A 22,961-nucleotide genomic window follows, 5' to 3' on the forward strand; every position below is an offset into this window, starting at 1 on the left:
CAAGGGATGTCTACTGATTTCCAAAACATATCTTTTTGCAAGCAATTTCTGGCTGTTATTAGTTGGGAGAGTGAACACATACTGGGGTGACAGGATGGGATGCCAGCAACAAGCACCATTCCTGACATTCATATGTAGACAGAATCTAGCCACATACAAACGCAGACATGTGCCTTTCTCTGCGTGATCAGAGTCCGTGACTTGCCATTTCTGTGGCAAGATATGTACATGTATCTATTGCTCAATTTCCCTCCTTTCTACTGTCTCAACACACATGGCTTTGGCCCAAAAACAACAACTACCTGTGCCAGTAATAAGTAACTTTAGAAAAAAGGCAGCACGGAGGCTCACGCACTATTAACCAATCTACATTCAACAGTACTCTATCTTATAACTGAAATTTATTTACAAACAACTTAGCATTACCTCATGCTGTTTGCTGAGAAGAATTGCTGTCAAAAAACAATGCGGGTTAGCTATGCATATGCTAATAGCAGGAACAAAGGAGCAAGCAAGTGGGGGGAGTGGAATTTCTCCTTTTGCATCGGGATCCTGCAAAGGCATTTTTAAAGTCAGACTTTTAAAAAGAGCTTTCAGCGAGCATCAAAACTGACCATTCAAAAAGGGCCTAAGTCAACCAATGGATTATCAAGGCCAGTACTATCCACTCTGATAGCAGCCTTTCACATCAGTGGTAGAGCCTCTGGTTGGCATGTAGAAGGTCCCAGGTTCAATCCCCGGCATCTCCAGTTAAAGGGATTAGGCAAGTAGGAGATGCGAAAGACCTCAGCTTGAGGCCCTGGAGAGCCGCTGCCGGTCTGAGTAGACAATACTGACTTTGATGGACCGAGGGTCTGATTCAGTAGAAGGCAGCTTCATGTATTCATCACCTACTAGCTGATCCTTTTTAAAACTGCAGCTGCCAGGGACTGAACCTGGGACCCTCTACATACAAAGCAAACTCTCTGCCAATGAGCCACAGCCCCGTCCCTAGGTCCCAATTTAGAATTTAGAGGCTAGCAACAGTCCCTGATTTCTGAACATCCCTTATACAGCTGATATAATCGATTCCTGCACCCCACACTAGTGCAACAATTGAGTACCTACCCAATGCCTTCTTAGAAGTGCTAGGGATGGAGAAAAGGATCTCCTAATTAGTAGGCAATTATAGTTGCCACAGAATGCTTAAATTGAATGACATGATTCCAAGCTGCACTGCATGGCAGGCAAAAAACTTCCCCCCCCAAATCAACTTCTAATAAAGAACTTTCTCCTGCCTACACCCTGTCAAGGCCTCAGATCTCTGGTTTTTCTCTGTTTGATGTGACAGTTGTTTCCTTTCATGATTCCACAATTGTTTCCTTTCGTGATTCTGGCATTGAAGCAACATGCTAAGTTTCATAGGAAAAGAAAAACTTGACAAAGTAACAGGCCTCTGAAAGCAGTTAAAGCAATTGCAATAACAGTTCCTTGGAATCATGGGTGCCACCTTTCACAATAAGTGCCTTGTGCATTCTTAAGCTTAAACCTGTGTTATAAAACCACAGGGCAAAACTAATCAGGGCTGCAGAAGGCCATCATAGGGTCATGAGAACATAAGAACGTAAAAACGCCATGCTGGATCAGACCAAGGCCCATCAACTCCAGCAGTCTGTTCACACAGTGGCCAACCAGGTGCCTCTAGGAAGCCCCCAAACAAGACGACGGCAACAGCACCGTCCTGCCTGTGTCCCACAGTCCCAACCCTCTGGAGCCCTCTCACCCACACTGAACTATGTTTTTGCTGGATCCCCAGCATCCCAAACCTGGATACTCGTGGGGAGGAACCTAGTGACATCACACTGAACATCAGTACTAATGGTTAGGAGTTGCCAACCTCCAGATGGGTAACTGACAAACAACAGCACAATGGCTCTATATAAAGAATGTAATCAAACGGTGAACCACTAAATACACCAAAATCCAACTACTAACACACACTATTAATAAACAAACAAGTGCATAAAACAAATACATAAATCAAAATGTAACACAAAGGAAACACTATTAATAAACAAACAACAAGTCCTTTGTTTTATGTATTTATTTTATGCACTTGTTGTTTGGTAGAGAAAGTCGGTGTATAAAAACCAATTCTTCTCTCTCTCTCTCTCTCTCGCACACATGCAAACAGATATCAGGTTCTAGTATTATAGCAGAAGTGTCTTGTACCCTTCATAACTTTGTAAGCTTCCTGTGTCTGTCCTGATTTTTTTTTTAACTAACATTTCTTTCATCCTGGACAAGAGTCACCAAATTCTTGACCATGTTAATTGCCTTTTTCTGTTGCTTTTCGGGCTCTGTTTTTGAGAGTGTTCAACCAAGGCCATCTTCGCTGTTCTAAATGTGGGTGCACTTAAAGTACAGGATGCATCTTCGTGACATGAATATAAGCTGAGATCATGTGCATTTTGTGAAAAGTTTCTTTTAGGGGAGGGGCCGTGGCTCAGTGGCAGAGCATCTGCTTGGCATGCAGAAGGTCCCAGGTTCAATCCCTGGCATCTCTAGTTAAAGGGACTAGGCAAGGAGGTGTTGTGAAAGACCTCTGCCTGAGACCCTGGAGAGCTGCTGCTGGTCTGAGTGGACAATACTGACTTTGATGGACCAAGGGTCTGATTCAGTATGAGGCAGCTTCATGTGTTCATGTGTTCTTGGTGGTGGTGGTGGTGGTGCATTCACTGGCCACATTGCTTCCGACGAGCATTATTACGCCACCAAGAACATTTTGTTCTTACACTGTTCCTTTGGCACCAACTGTAGAGCCCCGCGATCAGCTATTCTATAATTGCTCTTCAGCATTTATATGTCTTCTGGTTGTTTGGTTGCTAACATGCTGCATCTGGCATTTGAGGGAGACGTTTTCCTCTGCCTTGCCGTTCGTGCCTTCAATTACTTCAATACCCTCTCGCATCTAAAGCCTCCTACGTAGCGATCTTCAATCTTCAGCAAAAGATCAAAACGTACAAGCGCAGGGGGAAAAGTCAGCTTCTTTAAAGGAAAGTTTTCTGTGGCATTTTCCACAAGGATTCTTAAGCTGGTTTTCTTTAAAAAAGGGTCAACGCTGAGGGCAAGTCACCATGCAGGCTGCCCTTTCCTTTCTGTCTGCCCTAATGAGACTTGAGCCATCATCCTGGCAAACAGGAAGAGGTTTGCAGAAGACTGGAGAAGGGCAAACACAGCGTCCATTTTCAAAGGTGGGGTGCCACACTGGAGAAGCAGAAGCGGGGAGGTGTGCCACCTTGGAAAGCACAAACAAACAAATTACACTTTTTAAAAGGGGGGGGAAGCACTGAATTAGATAAAAGGGCTTCAGTGCTCATTGCTAATGATTTGCCAAGTGCTACTCAGAAGCACTTACATAACCACCCAGCACTTGCAAGAGAAACGCCAAGCCCAGCTAGAGGAAGAAACACAGGATCCCAGTGACAAAATGGTGTCATTCGCACGCAGGCAAAATATATTAAGATACCAAGGGACTCTAGCAGAGGAACCCAGGTATGTGGCTGTGCCTTCCTCTCTGGGTTAGCTTGCCAGTGGGGGGGAGGGGCGGGGAGTTGCTGTCCTTCTCTCTGCTGTGCTTCAGCGCCACCCCTGAAGATGGCCAGCTGGAGGTATTGCAGCTCAGTAAGCTTTCTTTTGCTTGTGCAGACCTTTTGAACACATGAAGCTGCCCTATGCCGAATCAGGCCCTTGGTCTATCAAAGTCAGTATTGTCTACTCAGACCGGCAGCGGCTCTCCAGGGTCTCAGGCAGGGGTCATTCACATCACCTATCTGCCTAGTCCCTTTAACTGGAGATGCCGGGGATTGAACCCGGGACCTTCTGACTCTGGCATGGCTTCTCTGTGACTTATAGCTCGAGCACAGAATAAGTTATCAGATTCTCTGCCTAACTGCCTGACCAACTACAATTCTTAGGGTTATAAACTGGCGAAATAATTAATTCATCACCAGCCTTTTAACTGATTCATTGACAAACTGATTGAAGTCATATACATTTGCATATTGCCACAAGGATCATAGAGATGCTTCTTCAGAAGGCGTCACCCCTTGTTAGAATGAAACGCCCTTAAACATTTTCTTTTAAAAGCCTCCAATATAATAACATAGCAGAACCGAAAGGGGTTCTTGGGTGGTGGTGGTGGGATTTGTATGCCAAAAATCTACAGATCCACCAATATTATTTTGTCTGTTATCAGTTTTTAAAATTCACTTAAATGTTTCTATCCCAGTGTGGTGTAGTGGTTAAGAGCGGTGGTTAGGAGTGGTGGACTCTAATCTGGAGAACCGTGTTTGATTCCCCACTCCTTCACATGAGCAGGGTTGGTTTCCCCACTCCTACACATTAAGGCAGCTGGGTGAGTTTCTGGCAGATGGAAGAGTCAAACTGTGCCCCTCCTAATTTGTGGTTCTGTCTCTTAGCCACTCTAGGTTGAGTATCCCTTATCCAGACTGCTTGGGACCAGAAGCGGTCCGTATTTCGGATCTTTACGTATTTTGGAATATTTTAGAATTTTTGCATATACATAATGAGATATCTTAGGGATGGGACCCAAGTCTAACCACGAAATTCATTTATGTTTTATATACGTCTTATATATACTTTATACACATAGCCTGAATGCAATTTTAAACAATATTTTAAATAATTTTGTGTACATTGAACCATCAATGGCAGTGCTGAGGGCTTGTGAGTAATGCCTGCATGCCGGCTCAGAAGGTCTGGTTTTCAGATCAGTCCGGATAAGGGATACTCAACCTGGACGTTGTTCCAGCTTACATTCATTTATTTTTTACAACTAAAGCTGTCTCTTTGAGAAAGATGTCTGAGCTCTCAGTAACAAATGCAAATTAATGATGGAAGAAAAATAATGAGGAAAGTTCCTAAAGATTTCTGATCTGGACGTTATGCACAAATTTCCACCTCAGTGGCCCTAGAAGGGTATAGCGGCCCTTTACCACTCAAACTAAGAGGTATAAGGACCCCTCGTGAGGCAGAAATTCCGGTTCTAAACCAGAAGTGAAGTGCGCGGGATGCACACCCGTGTGCACGTTTGCCCGCCGACCCTCAGGTGGTCAGCGGGCAGAGGGGTAAATTGCTGGGGGCTTGCCCGCCACCAGGGGCCACCTGGTAACCCTAGGTATAGCTCTGTTGAGGGTAGTTCTGTGGGTTCCTCATTATAGCAGTAATCCTGAGAACACTTTTTTTGGAGTAAGACCCATTGAATAAAACGAGACTCACTTCTGAGGCCTACTTAGGTTTCCCTTCTCTGCTTGCACATTAAGGTCCCCTAGCTCCCATTATTCCACATTTGCAGACTCAACACCTTATACCAAAATTAAAAGATTGTGGGATATTATATAGCGCGCACTATCTAGGGAAATGTTTTCTTCAAGCACGATTTGTTGTCATTCATGTTGATCCACGTTGCCTTTTCATCTTATTGATTCCAGACAGATGCGGCTTCTCAAAGTGTCTAGCTAACAAAGAAATGATATATAATTCAGCTTCGATCACTGAAACGATCCCAGAAGCCTTGACATCGGAGTTTTACATTGTTGTTAATGACTGTCATGAAAATCATTTGCAGCCTCCCACTTTAGGATGAGAGATGGAAAGCCAGAACTTAGAGCGTTGTGGTTTTTAATGACCCTCTCGCATTACAGCGGATAACCTCAACAGCAGGGATGCATTTTTTTCCCCTTCTTTGATAATTACATTTGGGTACTAATGCAGTGATGGATGGACAGAAACATTTCTCCCCCCCCCCCCACATATATACTTGAAGAGCTTTGCAGTGTACTATTAAAACAGTTGTGATACTCTGTGCCAGAATTTCCGGATGGGTTATTGATCCCAGTTTCATTGTTTTGTAGCATTTCTCATTTTCAAAGTCAAACGCAAATGAGGCTATTGCAGTTACGAAGGGTTAGAAGAATATGGGACTTCGGGGGGTTCCTACTGCTCTGAAAAAGACTGAGCATTTTAATGGTTTCGTCTGCCCCCTTTACTTTTATGACATCTCATTTGTGGAAGGATGCTGGTCATTTCTCCAGCATGATAAGCAGAGGTCTGCAGAGAGCTGTACCCTGTAGCAGAATGGCTGGTTTGGGGCTATCCAGAATGACAATCTGTCCTCTTTTTTTTTTTTTTTTTTTTAATAGAGAATGGCCTTTTTTTAACTCTGTCCAAAAAGGGTTTCAATGTATACTCTGGGCAGAACCAGAGCAGTCACAGATTTGCCAGACTGCCTCTCCATGTGGCCGTATACTGTTCCACCAGCACACAGTGTTCACATACATGTCGGAAGCATGTTGTAGTCCCAGTACAGGGGTGGTGCTTCAGTTTGAAGTGGGTGATTCTGCTGCACTGTCTGATTATTCAATCCCTTCCGACAGAGACATGCAGCAGAATTACTTGCCCTCTGAGGCAGAAATCCCAGATCAGTGACTCACAAAGAAGCACAGAAAGAGAGATTCTTCTAAAGGCTTGTGTTTCTGAATTTTTTTTTTTTAAGGCTGTATGGATGCAGAAATATTGTGTGCCTCCCATTTAATTCAAGGAAGTCTGACCACCTGGGAAAAACTGACTCATCATCAAGACTGTTTCATGTGGTTTAGTGACTCCTTCTGTTTAAATCTGATTTTATTCTTTATAAAACCATACAGTCTACCATGAGCTTGATGGGTTGCAGTTCCTCTGATTTTTAGTCTACATAAAACTAAGAGGAATGTGTGGTGATGAAATTAGAGGGGCAGCAATGTTGCATTGTCATGCGTTCCCTCTCTACCAGTTCAGAGCACTTTTAATTAATTCCTGGGGAGACACTATTTGCACTGTTGAGGCCGCATGGGTACTGAGGGTGTACACATTCTGTTTCCCCAGTTGGGGTGGGTGGGAAGTAACAACTCCCCAGGAACATATCACATTGAGGGGAAAAAGCATGGAGAAAAGCTGGGAGAAGCTCCCTTTCCCCTGCAAAGCAGAGCCCCAATCCAAATCAGGCCCAGGCGCACTTGCGAAAAGCAGCACTCCAGAAAAGATCGCTTAAACCACCATGAGGGAAAATGTAATACGAAGACAGGCCCTGGGGCTTCTGGCTGGCAAGAAGCAGCCTTAGGAAACTGCATGGGCATCCTGCTGCTTGTCTCTCTCTCTCTCTCTCTCTCTCTCTCTCTGTGTGTGTGTGTGAGAGAGAGAGAGAGAGAGAGAGAGGGTGTCCAATGCTGTATTAAGATTAACCTTGTCTTGCTGTCAGCCAGCCTGCCTCCTCTGCTCGACATATACATTGGCAAACAGATGTTACAACAGCACCCCAGCCTCTGGTGCTTCTTTCCTCACCTGAATACCCACCCTGAAAATCCGAGAACATAAAACAATGTAATAAAACGCACTAAACAATCAAGGTGCATACACAATACAATACATTGCAATAAAAAAACAAGTCCCAGGATTGATTAAAAAAAACAACAATTCTTAGAAGAGAAAAAGGAAAAACCGAAGGGGAAATTCCAAGTATGCCAGTAGGAATTCAAGTGCTATAGCAATGTGAAGAAAGAATCATGCCTTTCTGCTATGAATCATAAAATATGTGTTCTCATGAAACATTGCATGCCTCTCCAGCCTATGAACATTCATCATGTCCCCTCTTCCCCACTTAGTTGCATCCTTACATAGCTCTGTGGAAATACTTCCTTTCAGAATTATCTGCCTATTTTAGGTGTATGTGTGGGGGGTCATCTTACAAAATGGGCAGGACCTCTATTGTTCTGAAGCTCTCTCTCTCTCTATCTTGCATGCGCACGAGCGCCCCATCAAGTCACTTCTGACTTATGGTAGCCCCTGGTGGGATTTTCTAGGCACTATCCTGGACTTCCTTGGCGATCTCCCATCCAAATACTTGCCAGGGTCGACCATGCTTAGCTTCTGAGATCTGATGAGATCAGGCTAGCCGGGGCTATCCAGGTCAGGGCTCTAGAGCTGCTGCAATCCTCCCCATTGTTACCAATACTGTGATGGGAAAACCTGCATTTGTGGGATTTTTTCCCTGTTCCTCAAAAACAGCAGCTCCATCCTTGTTTAAAACTTGTTCAGCCTGTTGTGTGCCCATTGCATCTTTCAGATAACGTGGAAAGGCTTACCATGAAAAATTTCTTCACTAAAAACAAAACCCAACTGTTTTTATACACTGAACAACTCGTATAGCAGATGGGCTAATATTTTTCTCCCAGCTAAGCTCATTCTAGAGACTTCAACGGGTTGCCTTGGGAGTTGGTTTCTCTCTGGGAAAGGAACAATGAAGGACAGCTTACTTCCAGGGGAATTTGTTCCATGAAATCCTTTTGACTAGACTGCTCTGGCTGTCAGCTCCAGGGCACTGAACCTTGGCCTGTGTATGAAAGGTCTCATCAGGCTCATTCCTCCAGCTCGAAACTTCCCCTTGCATTCTTGCAACAAAGAGCGATTGATTTTTGCCTCCAAGTTTGTATTTCCTTTATAAATTGTCTTTCTCCTCCATACTGGCAACCTAACCCACCTTCTCTATTCCTAATGCAATGACCGCGGGGGTGGTGGTGGGGAAATAAACGCTGTCCAAGGTACTGCTCTTGGTTCACTGGTTTGCACCACTTGCCAGTTCTGGGCCTCAGTTTTCCTTTATAATCTTATGAAACTTTTAAAAAACGCACTGCAGTCTTATATATAGCAAGCTCTGCAAGGAAGCTCAGACAGCCATCACAAGCAAAGTGAACTGGTGAATCTGTAGTAAAGGCAACTGTCATTGGCTTTGGTGGCCCTTAAAGCAGGTCCTATGTACTTACATAAATATGTGAGCTGAAATAAATTGTGGATCACCAGTGTGTATTTCCTTTATATTATTATTATTATTATTATTATTATTATTATTATTATTATTATTATTATTATTATTATTATTTCTACTCCCTAAGAAAAGTCTTGCTTGTTCAGTGGTCCATCTAGTCAAGCATTCTGTGTCACACAGCAGTCAACTAGTTGCCCGGGAAGGCCAACAAACAGACCATAGAGGTCAAGGCCTGTCCCTAATGTTGCCTCCTAGTACTGGTATTCAGAGGTTTGCTGATTCTTTATATGGATGGAAGGTCCTTTAATTCAACATGGCTAGTAATCACTGATGGGAGGGCAGCATGGTATTGCCCGATCTCAGAAGCTAAGAAGGATCAGCCCTGGTTAGTATTTGGCTGGGAAACCATCAAGGTATACTAGGGATGATATGCAGTGGAAGGCAATGACAAACCACCACTGTTAGTCACTTGCCATGAAAACCCCATAAGGGGTCACCATAAATCGGCTGCAACTTGACGGCACTTTCCATACACACATAGTAATCATTGATGGATCTATCCTCCATAACTCTAATACCCCTTTAAAGCCATCTATGTGTGCCACCATCTCTACGTGCACTGGCAGCGAATTCTACAATTTAATAACATTTTTTTTGTTTTAAGTTTTTAAAAAGATTAATGCCACAACATGCAGATAACAATTAGTAAATTTAGCATCTCTATATACAATTTAATTACTGAGTTAAAGGAGTACTTCCTTTTGTCCACTCTAATTCTATGGCCCATCAACTTCACTGGGTACCCCTGAGTTCTAGTATTATATGAAAGGGCCAGATGCTCATTGCTTTAAAACACATTTTAAATGCTACGTACGTACTACAAAGACTTAAATAATGCTACACCTAGAAAGCTCAAATTGGGCCTTCAAAATGAAAGTAGATAGATAGGTAGAGATTGTCTATGTTTTCAGACTTCTCCCCCACCCCACTAGACTTTCTATGTAGATTTTTTGCCAAATAAGGTTTTGATAAAATATTTCCACATTGTCTATCCACAGATAGCAAAAAGAGATGTTCTTCACAGCAGAGGAATAAGAGTATAGAAGGAGAAAACAGAAATTGTGCAGCGCACAGAAGTTCTAGCCATTGTATAGAGAACTACTATTTCCTGACTCCACCTCACGGGACCCATGATATCTAATGAGGCTTAAGACTGGCTTATGTTTCTAGTGTAAAAATGATATCAGGACTGTAGAGATCTGAATAAATCTTGCTTAAATTATAACAAAACACCTAAAATGACAAGGCTGTCAGATGGCTAAATCTTTGAAATTAATTGGCTGTCTTTTGAACAATTAATTATTTGGTTCTTGACATGCTAATGTAGATGATTGTTTGTGGATATTTGCAAAAGATTTTTTACCTGTTCACAAAGATAAATCATGTCTCATTTGGAAAATATACCCCTACTGAGTCCTAGCTTTCATGCACATCTATTTATCTACCTAGAATATTTTTATTTCGCTCTTCCTCCAAAAAGGAACTCAGTTCTTTATTTTATCCTCACAACAACCCTGGGAGGTAGGTCAGGCTGAAAATGTGTGACTGCCTAAAGATTCATAGCAGATTTTTAACCCAGGATTTAAATCCATCCATGGAACCCCTAGGTCTACTTTGATGATTACATGGAGCTCCTACACGAGGGCTCAACCAAACATATGTGTGACCCAAGTTGGGCCAGAGATCGCAGTACATGTAACATCAGGGGACTCTTGTTCCCAAGTGCTGCAGGGCTGGTTTCTGTTGGCAAGCATTGGCACAGAGGAGGAAGGCTTCAGACTTCCCTCCAATGCTTTTTCTTAAGCCAAAACAGCCAAAGGGGGGCTGTTTGCCCCACTCTGGAGCTCCACATGGAATGACTGCAACATGTGGAGCCACAAAGCGAGGCAAACAGGGCCCCCAGGCTGTTTTGGCAATAGAAAACAGAGTGGGAGTGAAGGCTGAAGCCCCTCCTCCCTTTTTCAGTGCTCGCAAGTAGAAACTCAGTTCCCCAATGTTATTGGGTCAGGGTATCTCCAACCCAGTTCAGGTCATACATAATGTTTGTGCGTGTAAAGTGCCTTCAAGTCGCAGCCGACTTATGGCGACCCCTTTTGGGGTTTTCATGGCAAGAGACTAACAGAGGTGGTTTCCCAGTGCCTTCCTCTGCACGGCAACCCTGGTCTTCCTTGGGGGTCTCCCATCCAAATACTAACCAGTGCTAACCCTGCTTAGCTTCTGAGATCTGACGAGATCAGGCTAGCCTTTAGTGGAGCCCTAAGAGGCAGTTTGGCAGAAATCTCTGTTTGAGCATACAGAACTGTTCCTTTTGTCAAGAATCAGATTTAAAGTTTTACAAGATGAGAAAAGAGAAGAGGACAAGCAGTACCTAATATTACACTATATTATCAAGCAGCTGGCCTGGTTTGGAGTGTGGATTGGATTTAAAAAAAAACAGATGAAAGAGTAATAAAATTAGAAACGGCATATTTGGAAGGATTACACAATTATCTATGGACTAAAAAATCAGTTAAAAAAAACACAACGCAAAATAGCAGCCATGTAATTAGAGTTAGTTTACTCAGAATTTGGGAATCTACCTGAAGAAGAATTAGTCCTCCAATATCCCCATTAATGTCCTCAATAGAGGCATATTATGATAATGTGAGGGGGGAAAAGATTTTATAACATATGGAGATATGATAAAGTCACAAGGAGAAATCAAGTCTTGGCATAAAATGAAGGATGAAGGCAAAAAAGTACAATGGCAACTATACACACGAACACATGAAGCTGCCTTATACTGAATCAGACCCTTGGTCCATTAAAGTCAGTATTGTCTACTCAGATCGATAACGGCTCTCCAGGGTCTCAGGCAGAGGTCTTTCACATCACCTACTCGCCTGGTCCCTTTAACTGGAGATGCGGGAGATTGAACCTGGGACCTTCTGCATACCAAGCAGATGCTCTGAGTCACAGCTGCCCCCCCACTATATTTTCAATTAGTTTCAGAACTGTTCCCATTCATGAGAATGAATGTGGATGCCCTTGCAGAGGTGGAGAACTGAGTGTGCTTTGGCCTTTCTTACCATGTCTATAAATTGCTGGACCAAGAAATTATATTACTTAGATCAAGAGACTACACAGAAGAATTAAATGCAGTCAGGAATTAACCCATTCCACTCAGCAGGGACGCCACTAAAATCAAACTAAAAACCTTAAATCTGCAACAAAAATTCCAGTTAATGCTCCTGTTAAAGGAAAGTATTCTGTAGATCACTCAACTTAAACCAAAAGAGTGCCTGCTAAAATCAGTCAAATGTTGAAGTAAATTAATACTGGCTCGAAGTTCTTACAGGTCATTTCCTACAAGACTGAAAGCACAAATATGAATGGTGTTAAATTGCCAAACATGTTTTTATACAAAATTGGCCCTGATCCAATGAGGGGTGACCCTCATGTGGCTCACAGTGTAGTCCTATTTCAAGTGTAAGAAGTTACTACCAAACTGAGATGACAGATATCAGGTTTGTTTGGTTTCCATCCCAATCACCTTTTGGCAGTGGGACAGAGTCCAACATCTTCCTCCAAATTATGAACTTTTTGTTAAACTGAATTTGCTCTTATATATAACCTTGTTTATTTTAGTACATAAGAGTGGCCATGTGGATCATATTAGTGATCCATCCAGACCAGTTTCCAACAGTAGCCAGATGTTACAGGGAAGCTCATAAACAGGCAACACTCCTCATATGCTGACTGCTCACCAATATCGGACAATCAGAGGCATTATCCTTCTGAACCTTCAGGTCCCATTTGGTGATTGTGTCTAATAGCCAGCACCAGACCCATTCCCCATGCATTTGTTCAACCCCCTTTTAAATTAATCCAAATCAATAAAACAAGCCACAATATTGCTCAATTCAAATTTCCATTTTCTGAAATATTTTTAGATCTGCATGATTTAAAAACATCAATATATCTAATTATGACCCCATCTGAGGATACTTAAATCCAGACATTGGGGCCATGGACAGACAAGGTAGAACTTCTACAAATCTGAGAAAAACCCCAGGTTTGCATAAAATCTGAAAATTATATAATAATTTATTTATTTATTGTGAGAGTTAATCCTTTTATTATTTTGGGAGGATTAAGGTACCTTTTTACCTTAATCCCCCCAAAATAATAAAAGGAGCACCTGTAGCTTTAAGAAAAGATTCCCTCAGTTGCCACTCAAAGAGAACCACAACAGTATCGCCAGCCTTCAGGCCTTGGTTTCAGTCAGTTACAGGCAGGTGGAGGGGGCAATGTCCCAGGGCTGTTTTGGCTCTTGAGGGAGGACTCATTAGGGCGAGGCCCGGCACCATCCACCAGACAACTTGCTACCATGCAACGTGGATGACTCACCCAAATCTGGCTGCTTGCTACTCTTCAACTGCAGTCACTCAATGAAAACCTGTGTAGTAGTTAGAGTTTCAGACTAGGATTTCAGAGATCCAGGCTGGAATTGCCACTCTGCTGTGGAAGCTCTCTGAGCAATTTTGGCTTATTCACATACTCAGCCTAACATATCTCACGGGGCTGATGTGAGGATAAAATTGGGTGGGGGAGGAGAATGATGTAAGCTGCTTTGGGTCCCCACTGGGGAGAATAGTGGGATATAAATGAAGTAAATAAATAATAAATATAGCTAAAGATGTGGATGCAGATAACAAGTAGGTTTGTTGGTGAGTGGGAAGGACAAAAGGAAGCAGAGAAAGGTGAGTACATGGGGGCTGCCAGGAGGAAAGAAAGAGGAAATTGTGTGGGGAAGAGGATAAAGGGGAAAGTGAGGTACCCCCTATAAGTCCTTCCAGGTTCCCCATTGCACAACTGCGCCAGTCTCAGGCAGCATCATACAACTTGGCCAGAGGTTTCCCAGGCAGAAGCCGCCAGGAAAGGAGATGAAGCTGAAAATACGGGGGTTGAGGTTGGGTGTAGATAAAGGTAGGTTGGCTGGTGGGTGAGAAGGAGAGAAGAAATCATGAAAAGGAAAGAAGCTATGGAGCTGCTAGGAAAGGGAAAGAGTAGATCATGGATGGGGGGGGGGAATGAGATATTCCTCCCACAGGTCCTTGTGGGTTCTCCACTTGTTCTTTTCATTATTTTTCTTCGGTTCTTTTCCAAAGAACACACTTCAGCTCCCTGAGTCTGACATCAAAGGACCAAGATGCCAAGAGACAGGAAAAGACCTCCCCCTACTGGATAAGAGTGGTACTTACTGCCATTCCTTAGGGGCGTTCCACTGAATGAAACATTAATGATACTGCCATGAGCCACTTTTCAATTAAAACCCCGCTGTATTCCATCCATGCACAACAGATAGAAAAAGAGATGTTTGCACTGGCAGGGGGAGGCCTAGCTAATTGCTCTCTCCCCCATCCTCCCCTGAATTTAGAGACGCACTTGGATCACAAGGGAGGGGAAGCATACGGATAAACTATTTTTTTTAAGAACTCAGCAAAACAGTGGGGAATTGCTGATGTAGCAGCACAGAATGGGCCCTTGCTGTTGGATGCAGCCGTATGACAACACTCAGGGAAGGGGTGCTTCTATCACAGTGAAACAATGAAGCTGTACAGCCAAGGGGCAGACAGCATTTACCTTTTTTTTTTTAAAAAAATGATGGTCTTTGCAAAATGATTTAGTTGATCTGGGGGTCATTGTCTGATCTCTGGAATACAAAATCATAGAGTTGGAAAGGACCACCAGGGTCATCTAGTCCAACCCCCTGCACAATGCAGGAAATTCACAACACTCTCCCCCCCACACACACACCCAGTGACCCCTACTCCATGCCTAGAAGATGGCCAAGATGCCCTCCCTCTCATCATCTGCTTAAGGTCATAGAATCAGCATTGCTGATAGATGGCCATCTAACCTCTTCTTAAAAACCTCCAGGGAAGGAGAGCTTACCACCTCCAGAGGAAGCCTGTTCCACTGAGGAACCACTCTAACTGCTAGAAAATTCCTCCTAATGTCTAGACTGAAACTCATTTGATTTAATTTCAACCCATTGGTTCTGGTCTGACCTTCTGGTACTTGAAGATGGTTATCATATCACCTCTCAGTCTTCTCCTCTTCAGGCTAAACAATATCAGAGATCTGGGAAAGTTACAATTAATTACATCGAAAATGATCAAAGGGCACCAGAATGATAAGGAAAGACTCTGACTCTTTAGCCTGGGGATAAAAGAGAGTTTAGAGAGAGACGTAACACTGCAAACAGGGTGTGGAGTTCACCCACAGAGAAATGTTCTTTTCTTGGTCTCATAATCATAATCCCTTGGTCTCAAGGGAAATGAATTGGCAGAAAGTTTCATGCACACTGTGCACACAGAAGGAAGTCCTTCATACAGTACCCAGCCTGTGGAACTCACTGCCTCAGGATAGTGAATAAGCTACTTGGATAGCTGGCTTTTTTAAAAAAGACGAATGAACAGATGAAGGCTAGGTCTGTCAGACATCTATTAGCCATGGTAGCTAAAGGAAACCTCCAAGTTCACAGGCAGTCTACTTCTGAGAAATGAATCCTGGGAACAGACAATAACGGGTGGCCTTCACTGCTCTCATCCCCTTGTGAGCTTCCAAACATATCTGAATGGCCATTGTTGGAGGACAGACTCTCATTCTACATGGGCCTTCTCCTTAATCAGCAAGGCAGCTCTCATATTCTTGTCTTCCCAAAGGCAAAGCAATGCCCTTGGTTTGGCGAATGCGGTAACAGAAATGTAGTGTTCAGAAAAGATGTCAAAAACAAGATAAAAACAAGCAACAAGTAAACAGATTGTGCCAAAAAACCCTTCAGATGTGATCGGGAGCTGTTCAATTAATTTCTCCCTCCCTCTCAGAGAAGGTAAATGATCTTAAATTAGAGGAGTTAATTAAACCTGCTCTGTTTGGAGAGACAGCCACTCCGGTAGGCATTGTGCAATTGAACACTCTTCTAACCAAGCAGATAATTAGCCAGTGTACTATAGTGTGAGCAACAAAAAATGCCGTTGCTCACACACACAGTTTATACCTCCTCGCGGATGAGGAGCAGCCGAAAATCAAGGTCCCTTCTCAGTGAAGTGAAACTTTTGTGAGACATTGGGCGAAAACGCATGGTCACTTTATCCTCCTTTAATCCCTGTTTTAGCCATTAAGCGAAACGCATGCGTTCGATCCAGGCTGAATCCTGGCTGAAACAGAGATTAAAGAAGGGTAAAGCGACCATGCGTTTTCGCCCATTGTGTCTTTCTGCAGGGTTGTTGTTATGCTTAATGAAAATATGAGGTGAGGGGTGGAGAAGAGAAGAAATCCCAGATCTTCTCTGAGATTTTCCGGAATCACAGAATGGAATCATTTACACTTATCTCCACCCAAAGAATTCCTGATACTTAGAGCATCCCACACTGATATCTTTAAAACTTATGCACCGACCCAACCACTACGGTCATCTTTGCAGGCCCTGCTTTGGGCTGCCCTGCCTTCTGAGATTAGGCAGATAGTAACCCAGGAACAAGCCTGAACTATCCCTAGAAGCTAAAACGACGAAACTGAGGTTATTGTACTTTGGTCACATTATTAAGAAAAGACAAGAATCACTGGAAAAGACAAGAATGCTCAGAAAAGTTGAAGGCAGCAGGAAAAGGGGAAGTCCCAACATGAGATAGATTGACTCAATAAAGGAAGCCATGGCCCTCAGTTTGCAAGACCTGAGAAAGTCTGTTAATGATAGGACGTTTCGGAGGACATTAATTCATAGGGTTGCCAATAAGTCGGAAGCTACTTGACAGCACTTCACTTAATGCCAATAAAGGTGATGATTGATTGATTGATTGATTGATTGACAGCACTTCACACACATACACACACACAACCCGGGAGAAGGCCTTCTTGGTCACGGCACCAAAACTCTGGAACTCTTTCCAGAGACTTGTCTGTCCCTTCTGTAGCGGTCTTCCACCAGTGGGTGAAGACTTTTTTTGGTTCATCTGGAATTCCCTCAGTGATCCTTCCTTCCCATCTAGTGTTTTAATGGTTGTTTTTATGTCTCTGAATGTATTTTAGCTCTGGTTTTAATTGTTTTAAAGATGTTGGTTTTTTGGTTGGTTTTATGATGTTTTAATTTGTTAGCTTTAATTTCTTAATTTGCTAGTTTTAATTTGTCAGCTGCCTTGGTGGCTCTTGCGAGGGCAGAAAGACTAAATATATATATATTTAAAATAGATAAATAAATATAAATAAAAATTCACAGGACAGGATCCAAGGGAACCAGAAAGAAATCAGTGGCACATATACCTATACTGTGTCTTCTCTAGACACATGCAGACTTTCTCTCTAAACTGCCCCCATCAGTTTTCTCTTCTTATCCTTTAAAAGGAACATTCTCTCTTTTCTAAGTGTTAAGTAAGAGACTTTAAAAAAAAAGATTCTCTGCAGTTATTACTCTTTTAAAATATCTTTAAAGAGGTTTAGACACAGGAGCTGCCTTCTGCTGTTCTTCTGATTTCTTTTCTTCCTTCTTAGAGTTTTCCACCTCAATGATTTAGCACAACAGCTAAGGGCAGGGTTGTGAACAAGGAAGCACACAGCTAAAAATCTCACTTCTGCTCACTACATAGCTCCAGACAAGACAATCTCTCAGCTTCCGTCTCCGTCCCCATCCCTGACTTCCTACAGTCTTGCAATATCGGGATAACAATGATGATCTACCTTACAGGGCTGCTGTGATGATAACTACAACATTATTATTGTATTTTTAATAATCCTACCTTGCTGGCTTGGGATGCTATATGAAAGTATTATTTTATTGCCCCCAGGACTTAAATCTATCAGAAGGTTGCACTCACCAGCCTGAAAGTGTAGCTCCTGCATGGTTGAGTAGGAGTGGCAGTTGTTTCTCAGTAGCAAGAAAAATCCACTCTGCACATGTTCAGAGGCACAAACTTTTAAAACTCATGCTGTCTCATTTTTTTACAGCTGAATTGGGGGCATTCAAAGCAGACTCCAGATGCCCCAAATTTGCTATTCAGTTCCTCTGTACCTCCTGAACAATGCTGCTAGCACTGTGACATTGCTATGCCTCCCCATTCAAACTGTGTTTCCCAAATCCCTGCATTTAATGGCTTCCCCCCTCCCCAGCCTTAGACTCATGCCCCTAAATAATGTCCCCCCATTTAATCTACATCAAGGTACTCCAAATTCATTCCAAATCAGATCATCCTGGGGCTGCCCGAGCTTTGCTCAGAAGTCCCCAGAGAAAAAGGTTATCAATAAAACAGGACAAAAGGTTGCACACTGCTCCTATCTCCTTCTTAATCTGTGTTCTCTCATGCCCCTGTGCAGAGCCAGTGCCCCCTAATGGCAAGTCTCCTTCCTCTCCCTATGGTAAGAACACGCCATGCTGGATCAGACCAAGGCCCATCAAGTCCAGCAGTCTGTTCACACAGTGGACAACCAGGTGCCTCTAGGAAGCCCACAAACAAGACGACTGCAGCAGCACCCTCCCACATGTGTTTCTCAGCACCTAATATATTCGGCAGGCTCTTCTGATCCTAGGGAGAATAGGTTTGCTTCATGACCAGTATCCATTTTGACTAGTAGCCATGAATAGCCCTCTCCTCCATGAACATGCCCACTCCCCTCTTAAAGCCTTCCAAGTTGGCAGCCATCACCACATCCTGGTGCAGGGAGTTCCACAATTTAACAATGTGTTGGGTGAAGAAATACTTCCTTTTATCTGTTTTGAATATCTCACCCTCCAGCTTCAGCAGATGACCCCACGTACTAGTATTATGAGAGAGGGAGGAAAGCTTCTCCCTGTCCACTCTCTCCATACTATGCATGATTTTATAGACCTCTATCATGTCTCCCCTTAACTGCCTTCTTTCCAAGCTAAACAGCCCTAAGCATTTTAACTGCTCCTCATAGGGCTGTTGCTCTAGCCCCCTCATCATTCTGGTTACTCTTTTCTGCACCTTCTCAAGCTCTGCAATATCCTTTTTTAGGTGTGGTGACCAGAACTGTACACAGTACTCCAAGTGTGGTCTCACCATAGATTTGTACAAGGGCAGTATGATAGCAGCAGTTTTATTCTCTAGTCCTCATCTAATTATGGCCACCTTGTGACAACGTGAAGCAGCTCAACTCAAACAGCGCACATTGAATTGCCATTAACAACCTATTTGCTGGCCAAAATGGGCTGTTTCACCTTTTCTAATGGTAGGGCTTGTTTCTGGCAAGTGGGTGGTGCTGGCATTGCCAATAAAGAGCAAAGGTGCATTGGGCATTTCAGCTTCAAAGGCAAAAATACCTTGGGCTCTCCCTAAGGATCCCCCACAACCATATGACCCATGTGCACACCCATGCGCCCCTAGGATGTCCACATCCCCCCCTACATTTCATGGTGCGTTTCTCCCTTAAACCAGCCCTGAAAAGTCAGAAAGAGGACCTGTTTCCTGGAGCTCAAGGCACCCTTGTTCCCTCGGCACGAGAGCTTCATGGAGCTGGAGGTGCTGATGGAACCGCCATGTTTGCTCAGCCTGCTGGTGTGCTGCGGAGTGGCGGGCAGCGGGTTCATGAAGAGGATGCGAGCGATCAGGCCATAAAGGACAGTGGCCAGGCCCAGGGGGATGACGTAGAAGATGGTGAAGTCCAAGAAGTAGATGGGCATGTAGAGGTTCCTGGAGACACGGTAGCCGCAGCTGACCTGCGCGCCGTCGGCAAAAACGACCTGCGAGGTGTCCACGAGGAAGAACCACATGAGGCAGTAGAGAGAGGTGAAGAACCACACGCAGGCGATGATGCGCTTGGCCCGGGCCACGGTGCAGAGCAGCTGCGCTTTGATGGAGTGGCAGATGGCGATGTAGCGCTCCACAGTGAAGGCGGTGATGGAGCAGGCGGAGATGTTGATCCCCAGATACTGCAGGTAGGTGATGCAGAGGCACCCAGCGTAGCCGTACACCCAAGAGGCCACCACTTCGGAGATGTTGGGCAGCCCCGCCGCCAGCAGCACAATCAGGTCCGCCACAGCCAGGCTGACCAAGTAGCAGTTGGTGGGGGTCACCATGTGCTTGGTGCGAAGGACCACCAGCACCACCATGACGTTGCCCGCGATGCCCACTCCGCAGATCAGCAGCACCAGCATGATGGTGACCACCTGCATCTCCAGGGGCAAACGAGGCATGTTGCTCAGGAAAGTCTGGTTGGCGCTCCCGTTGCCCACCGGTGTCCCAAAGAAATCCCAAGACTGGTTCTCCATTGCCAGATCTTCACGTCCTCCTTCTTGAACCAGAGGTTGGCTGGGGCTTCCAAACGTGTAGGATGTTCAGCAGGCACCCTGAGGAGCCACAAAGAGAGGGAAGTTATATGGTAGGCTCAGAGCTGGTGTTGCCCAGTAGTTAAAAGCCGAGGAGGCTTGCATTCAGACCACCACTTGTCTACAAGTGTAACGAATGGCTTGAGGCTCAGCCTCAGCTCTCCCACCCAAACACACATCTGGGAATAAAAACAACGAGCAACCTTGCAGGATTGTTGTGAGGATTATTGAGACATATGTCAATGATTTTGAGAGAATACATCATCACCATCATTATTAATACAATAATTATTAATTAATTAATATTAATTAATAATACATCATCATTAATCATCATCAATGTATTTGAGTGTTTAAGAGAAATAATAATAATGATGATGATGATAATAATAATATTTCTAAAGCCTAACAAACCTGGAAAAGAGCCGCAGGGTGCTCTCTGTTCTTTGTAACAACAAGCCCCTGAGCATAAGCAGAGCACCATGACCTTCCCCCAAAGCAACTTTTCCAGCCCCAGCTCCAAGGAGGAGGCATCCAGGAACGTTTGAGCCCCAGAGCCTCTTTTCTCCTAGCACATCTCCTGGTGATGGCAACAGGCTAGCCCGGTTTCTCCGGCGGCCTGCAGCCCCGCAGCCCCGCACAACTCGGCCCCAGCCTGGCTGCCTCGACCCTCTGCCCACACCTCGGCGCCGCTCGACTTGAGCGCCAAAGCGAGCCTCTTTGCCCGCGCCTTTCCCGGCGCCTCCAGGTGACCGAGCGGTTCTGGAGGCTGCCTGCCTGCCTGCCTGCCTGCCCGCCGAGCCCGAGCGTCTCCCTCGCCCTCGGCAGCTCCGGCCGCAGGACGCGCGCTCGCCTGGCAGGAGCCTCGGAGGGTCCCCCACGCCTGCCCGCCGACACGCGTCCCTGCTGCCCCGGCAAACTTCCCGGAGAGGCCGCCAAAGGCTCGAACCCTCGCCCGACCCTTCGCCGCCGGGGCTGAAAGCCAAAGAAAGAAAGAAAGAAAGAAAGAAAGAAAGAAAGAAAGAAAGAAAGAAAGAAAGAAAGAAAGAAAGAAAGAAAGAAAGAAAGAAAAAGAAAGAGAGAGAAAGAAAGAAAGAGAAAGAAAGAGAAAGAATGAAAGAGAGAGAGAGAAAGAAAGAGAGAGAGAGAGAGAGAGAAAGAGAGAAAGAAAGAGAGAGAGAAGAAAGAAAGAAAGAAAGAAAGAGAGAGAGAAGAAAGAAAGAAAGAGAGAGAGAGAAGAAAGAAAGAAAGAAAGAAAGAGAGAGAGAAGAAAGAAAGAAAGAAAGAAAGAAAGAAAGAAAGAAAGAAAGAAAGAAAGAAAGAAAGAAAGAAAGAGAGAGAGAGAGAAGAGTTGATTTTTATGCCGTCTTTCTCTACCACTCAAGGGATGGCTTACAGTCATCGTCCCTTCCCCTCCCCACAACAGACACCCTGTGAGGTAGTTGGGGCTAAGAGAGCTGTGACTAGCCCAAGGTCACCCAGCTTGCTTCATGTGTGGGAGTGGGGAAACCAAGCCGGTTCTCCAGGTCAGAGTCCACCGCTCCAAATCACCGCTCTAACTACTACACCACACGGAAGAAAGAAAGAAAGAAAGAAAGAAAGAAAGAAAGAAAGAAAGAAAGAAAGAAAGAAAGAAAGAAAGAAAGAAAGAAAGAAAGAAAGAAAGAAAGAAAGAAAGAAAGAAAGAAAGAAAGAAAGAAAGAAAGAACTTTACCATGGGCAGGGGAGCGGCGAGACGAGGAGGGCGGCTGCCGGGGCGGCTCTGCGCTGGACTCGGGGCGGCCAGCCCGTTCCGCCGGGGTCTTCTTCTCGCCGCCTCGCCCGCCTCCCTTCGCCTCTTTGCGGCCACCCGGCCCTGCCGCAGTCTGATCACCCGCGCGGCTGCCTCCGCATGGGTGGGCAGCACCCGCGCGCCTTGGCCAGCAGCGGGGTCCTAGCGCCCCGCCAGACGGGGAGGGGGGTCCCACGATGATCGGAGGGGGGTGGCTTCCGAAGAAGACCCTTCCCACCGCTGAATCCACCGCCTTTGCAGTGGCTCCCGGACACGCCCCGCACACCCAGCCTTTCTGTGGATCTTCAAGAACTGCAAGACAGGCTCCATCTCCAAACCAGGAAAAGCATCACCTGTTGATTTCTGCCTGCTGCGAGCCAGCTGTTGCCCTGCCAGAGGGGAGGCAGGGGGCCTCGTGCTTGCTCCAGATTCTGTCTCTGGGTCAATGGCGATTTGGGGCCATAGATTGGACGTCAGGGGTAGAAATAATAATTGGATTTCCTTCCCACCCCATACCTGGTCTTTCCTTCCCCTCTTGCCCTCCACGGCTTCATCTGATTTCCCAGGCTCCGAGATCAGGATTGGAGCATCACTCATAAGGAGGTGGTTTTGAACACAAGCCCCAATTTGTCCATGAACCATTTAGGATTATCATTGGAGAAAGGTTTCTAGAGTAAGACAGGTATGATTTCAAGGCAAGCCTGAGAATCAGTGCTCCTGTTACGTTGAAACTAAGCATTGCTCCTGGTCAAGTGTCCTTATGACTAGTCAAAATGGATACTAGTCATGATGCATAACTATTCTCTCCTAGACCAGAGGAGCATGCCTATTATATCAGGTGCTTTGGAACACAGGCAGGATGGTGCTGCAGCAGTTGTCTTGTTTGTGGGCTTCCTAGAGGCACCTGGTTGGCCACTGTGTAAACAGACTGCTGGACTTGATGG

At 44.8% G+C, this 22,961-nt stretch overlaps 1 protein-coding gene across 1 annotated transcript in view; it reads right to left on the reverse strand.

Annotated features, from left to right (window-relative positions):
- Positions 1-20,189, reverse strand: part of LOC130473488 (thyrotropin-releasing hormone receptor-like) — a 34,084-nt gene extending 13,895 nt beyond the window's left edge. The window contains exon 1 of the mRNA XM_056845017.1: positions 19,380-20,189. Within this exon, the coding sequence (XP_056700995.1) occupies positions 19,380-20,189 (810 nt within the window). The remainder of the gene's footprint in view (positions 1-19,379) is intronic.
- Between the last annotated feature and the right edge of the window lie 2,772 nt (positions 20,190-22,961).

Source organism: Euleptes europaea, chromosome 2 (assembly GCF_029931775.1).
Source record: "Euleptes europaea isolate rEulEur1 chromosome 2, rEulEur1.hap1, whole genome shotgun sequence".
NCBI lineage: Eukaryota > Metazoa > Chordata > Lepidosauria > Squamata > Sphaerodactylidae > Euleptes > Euleptes europaea.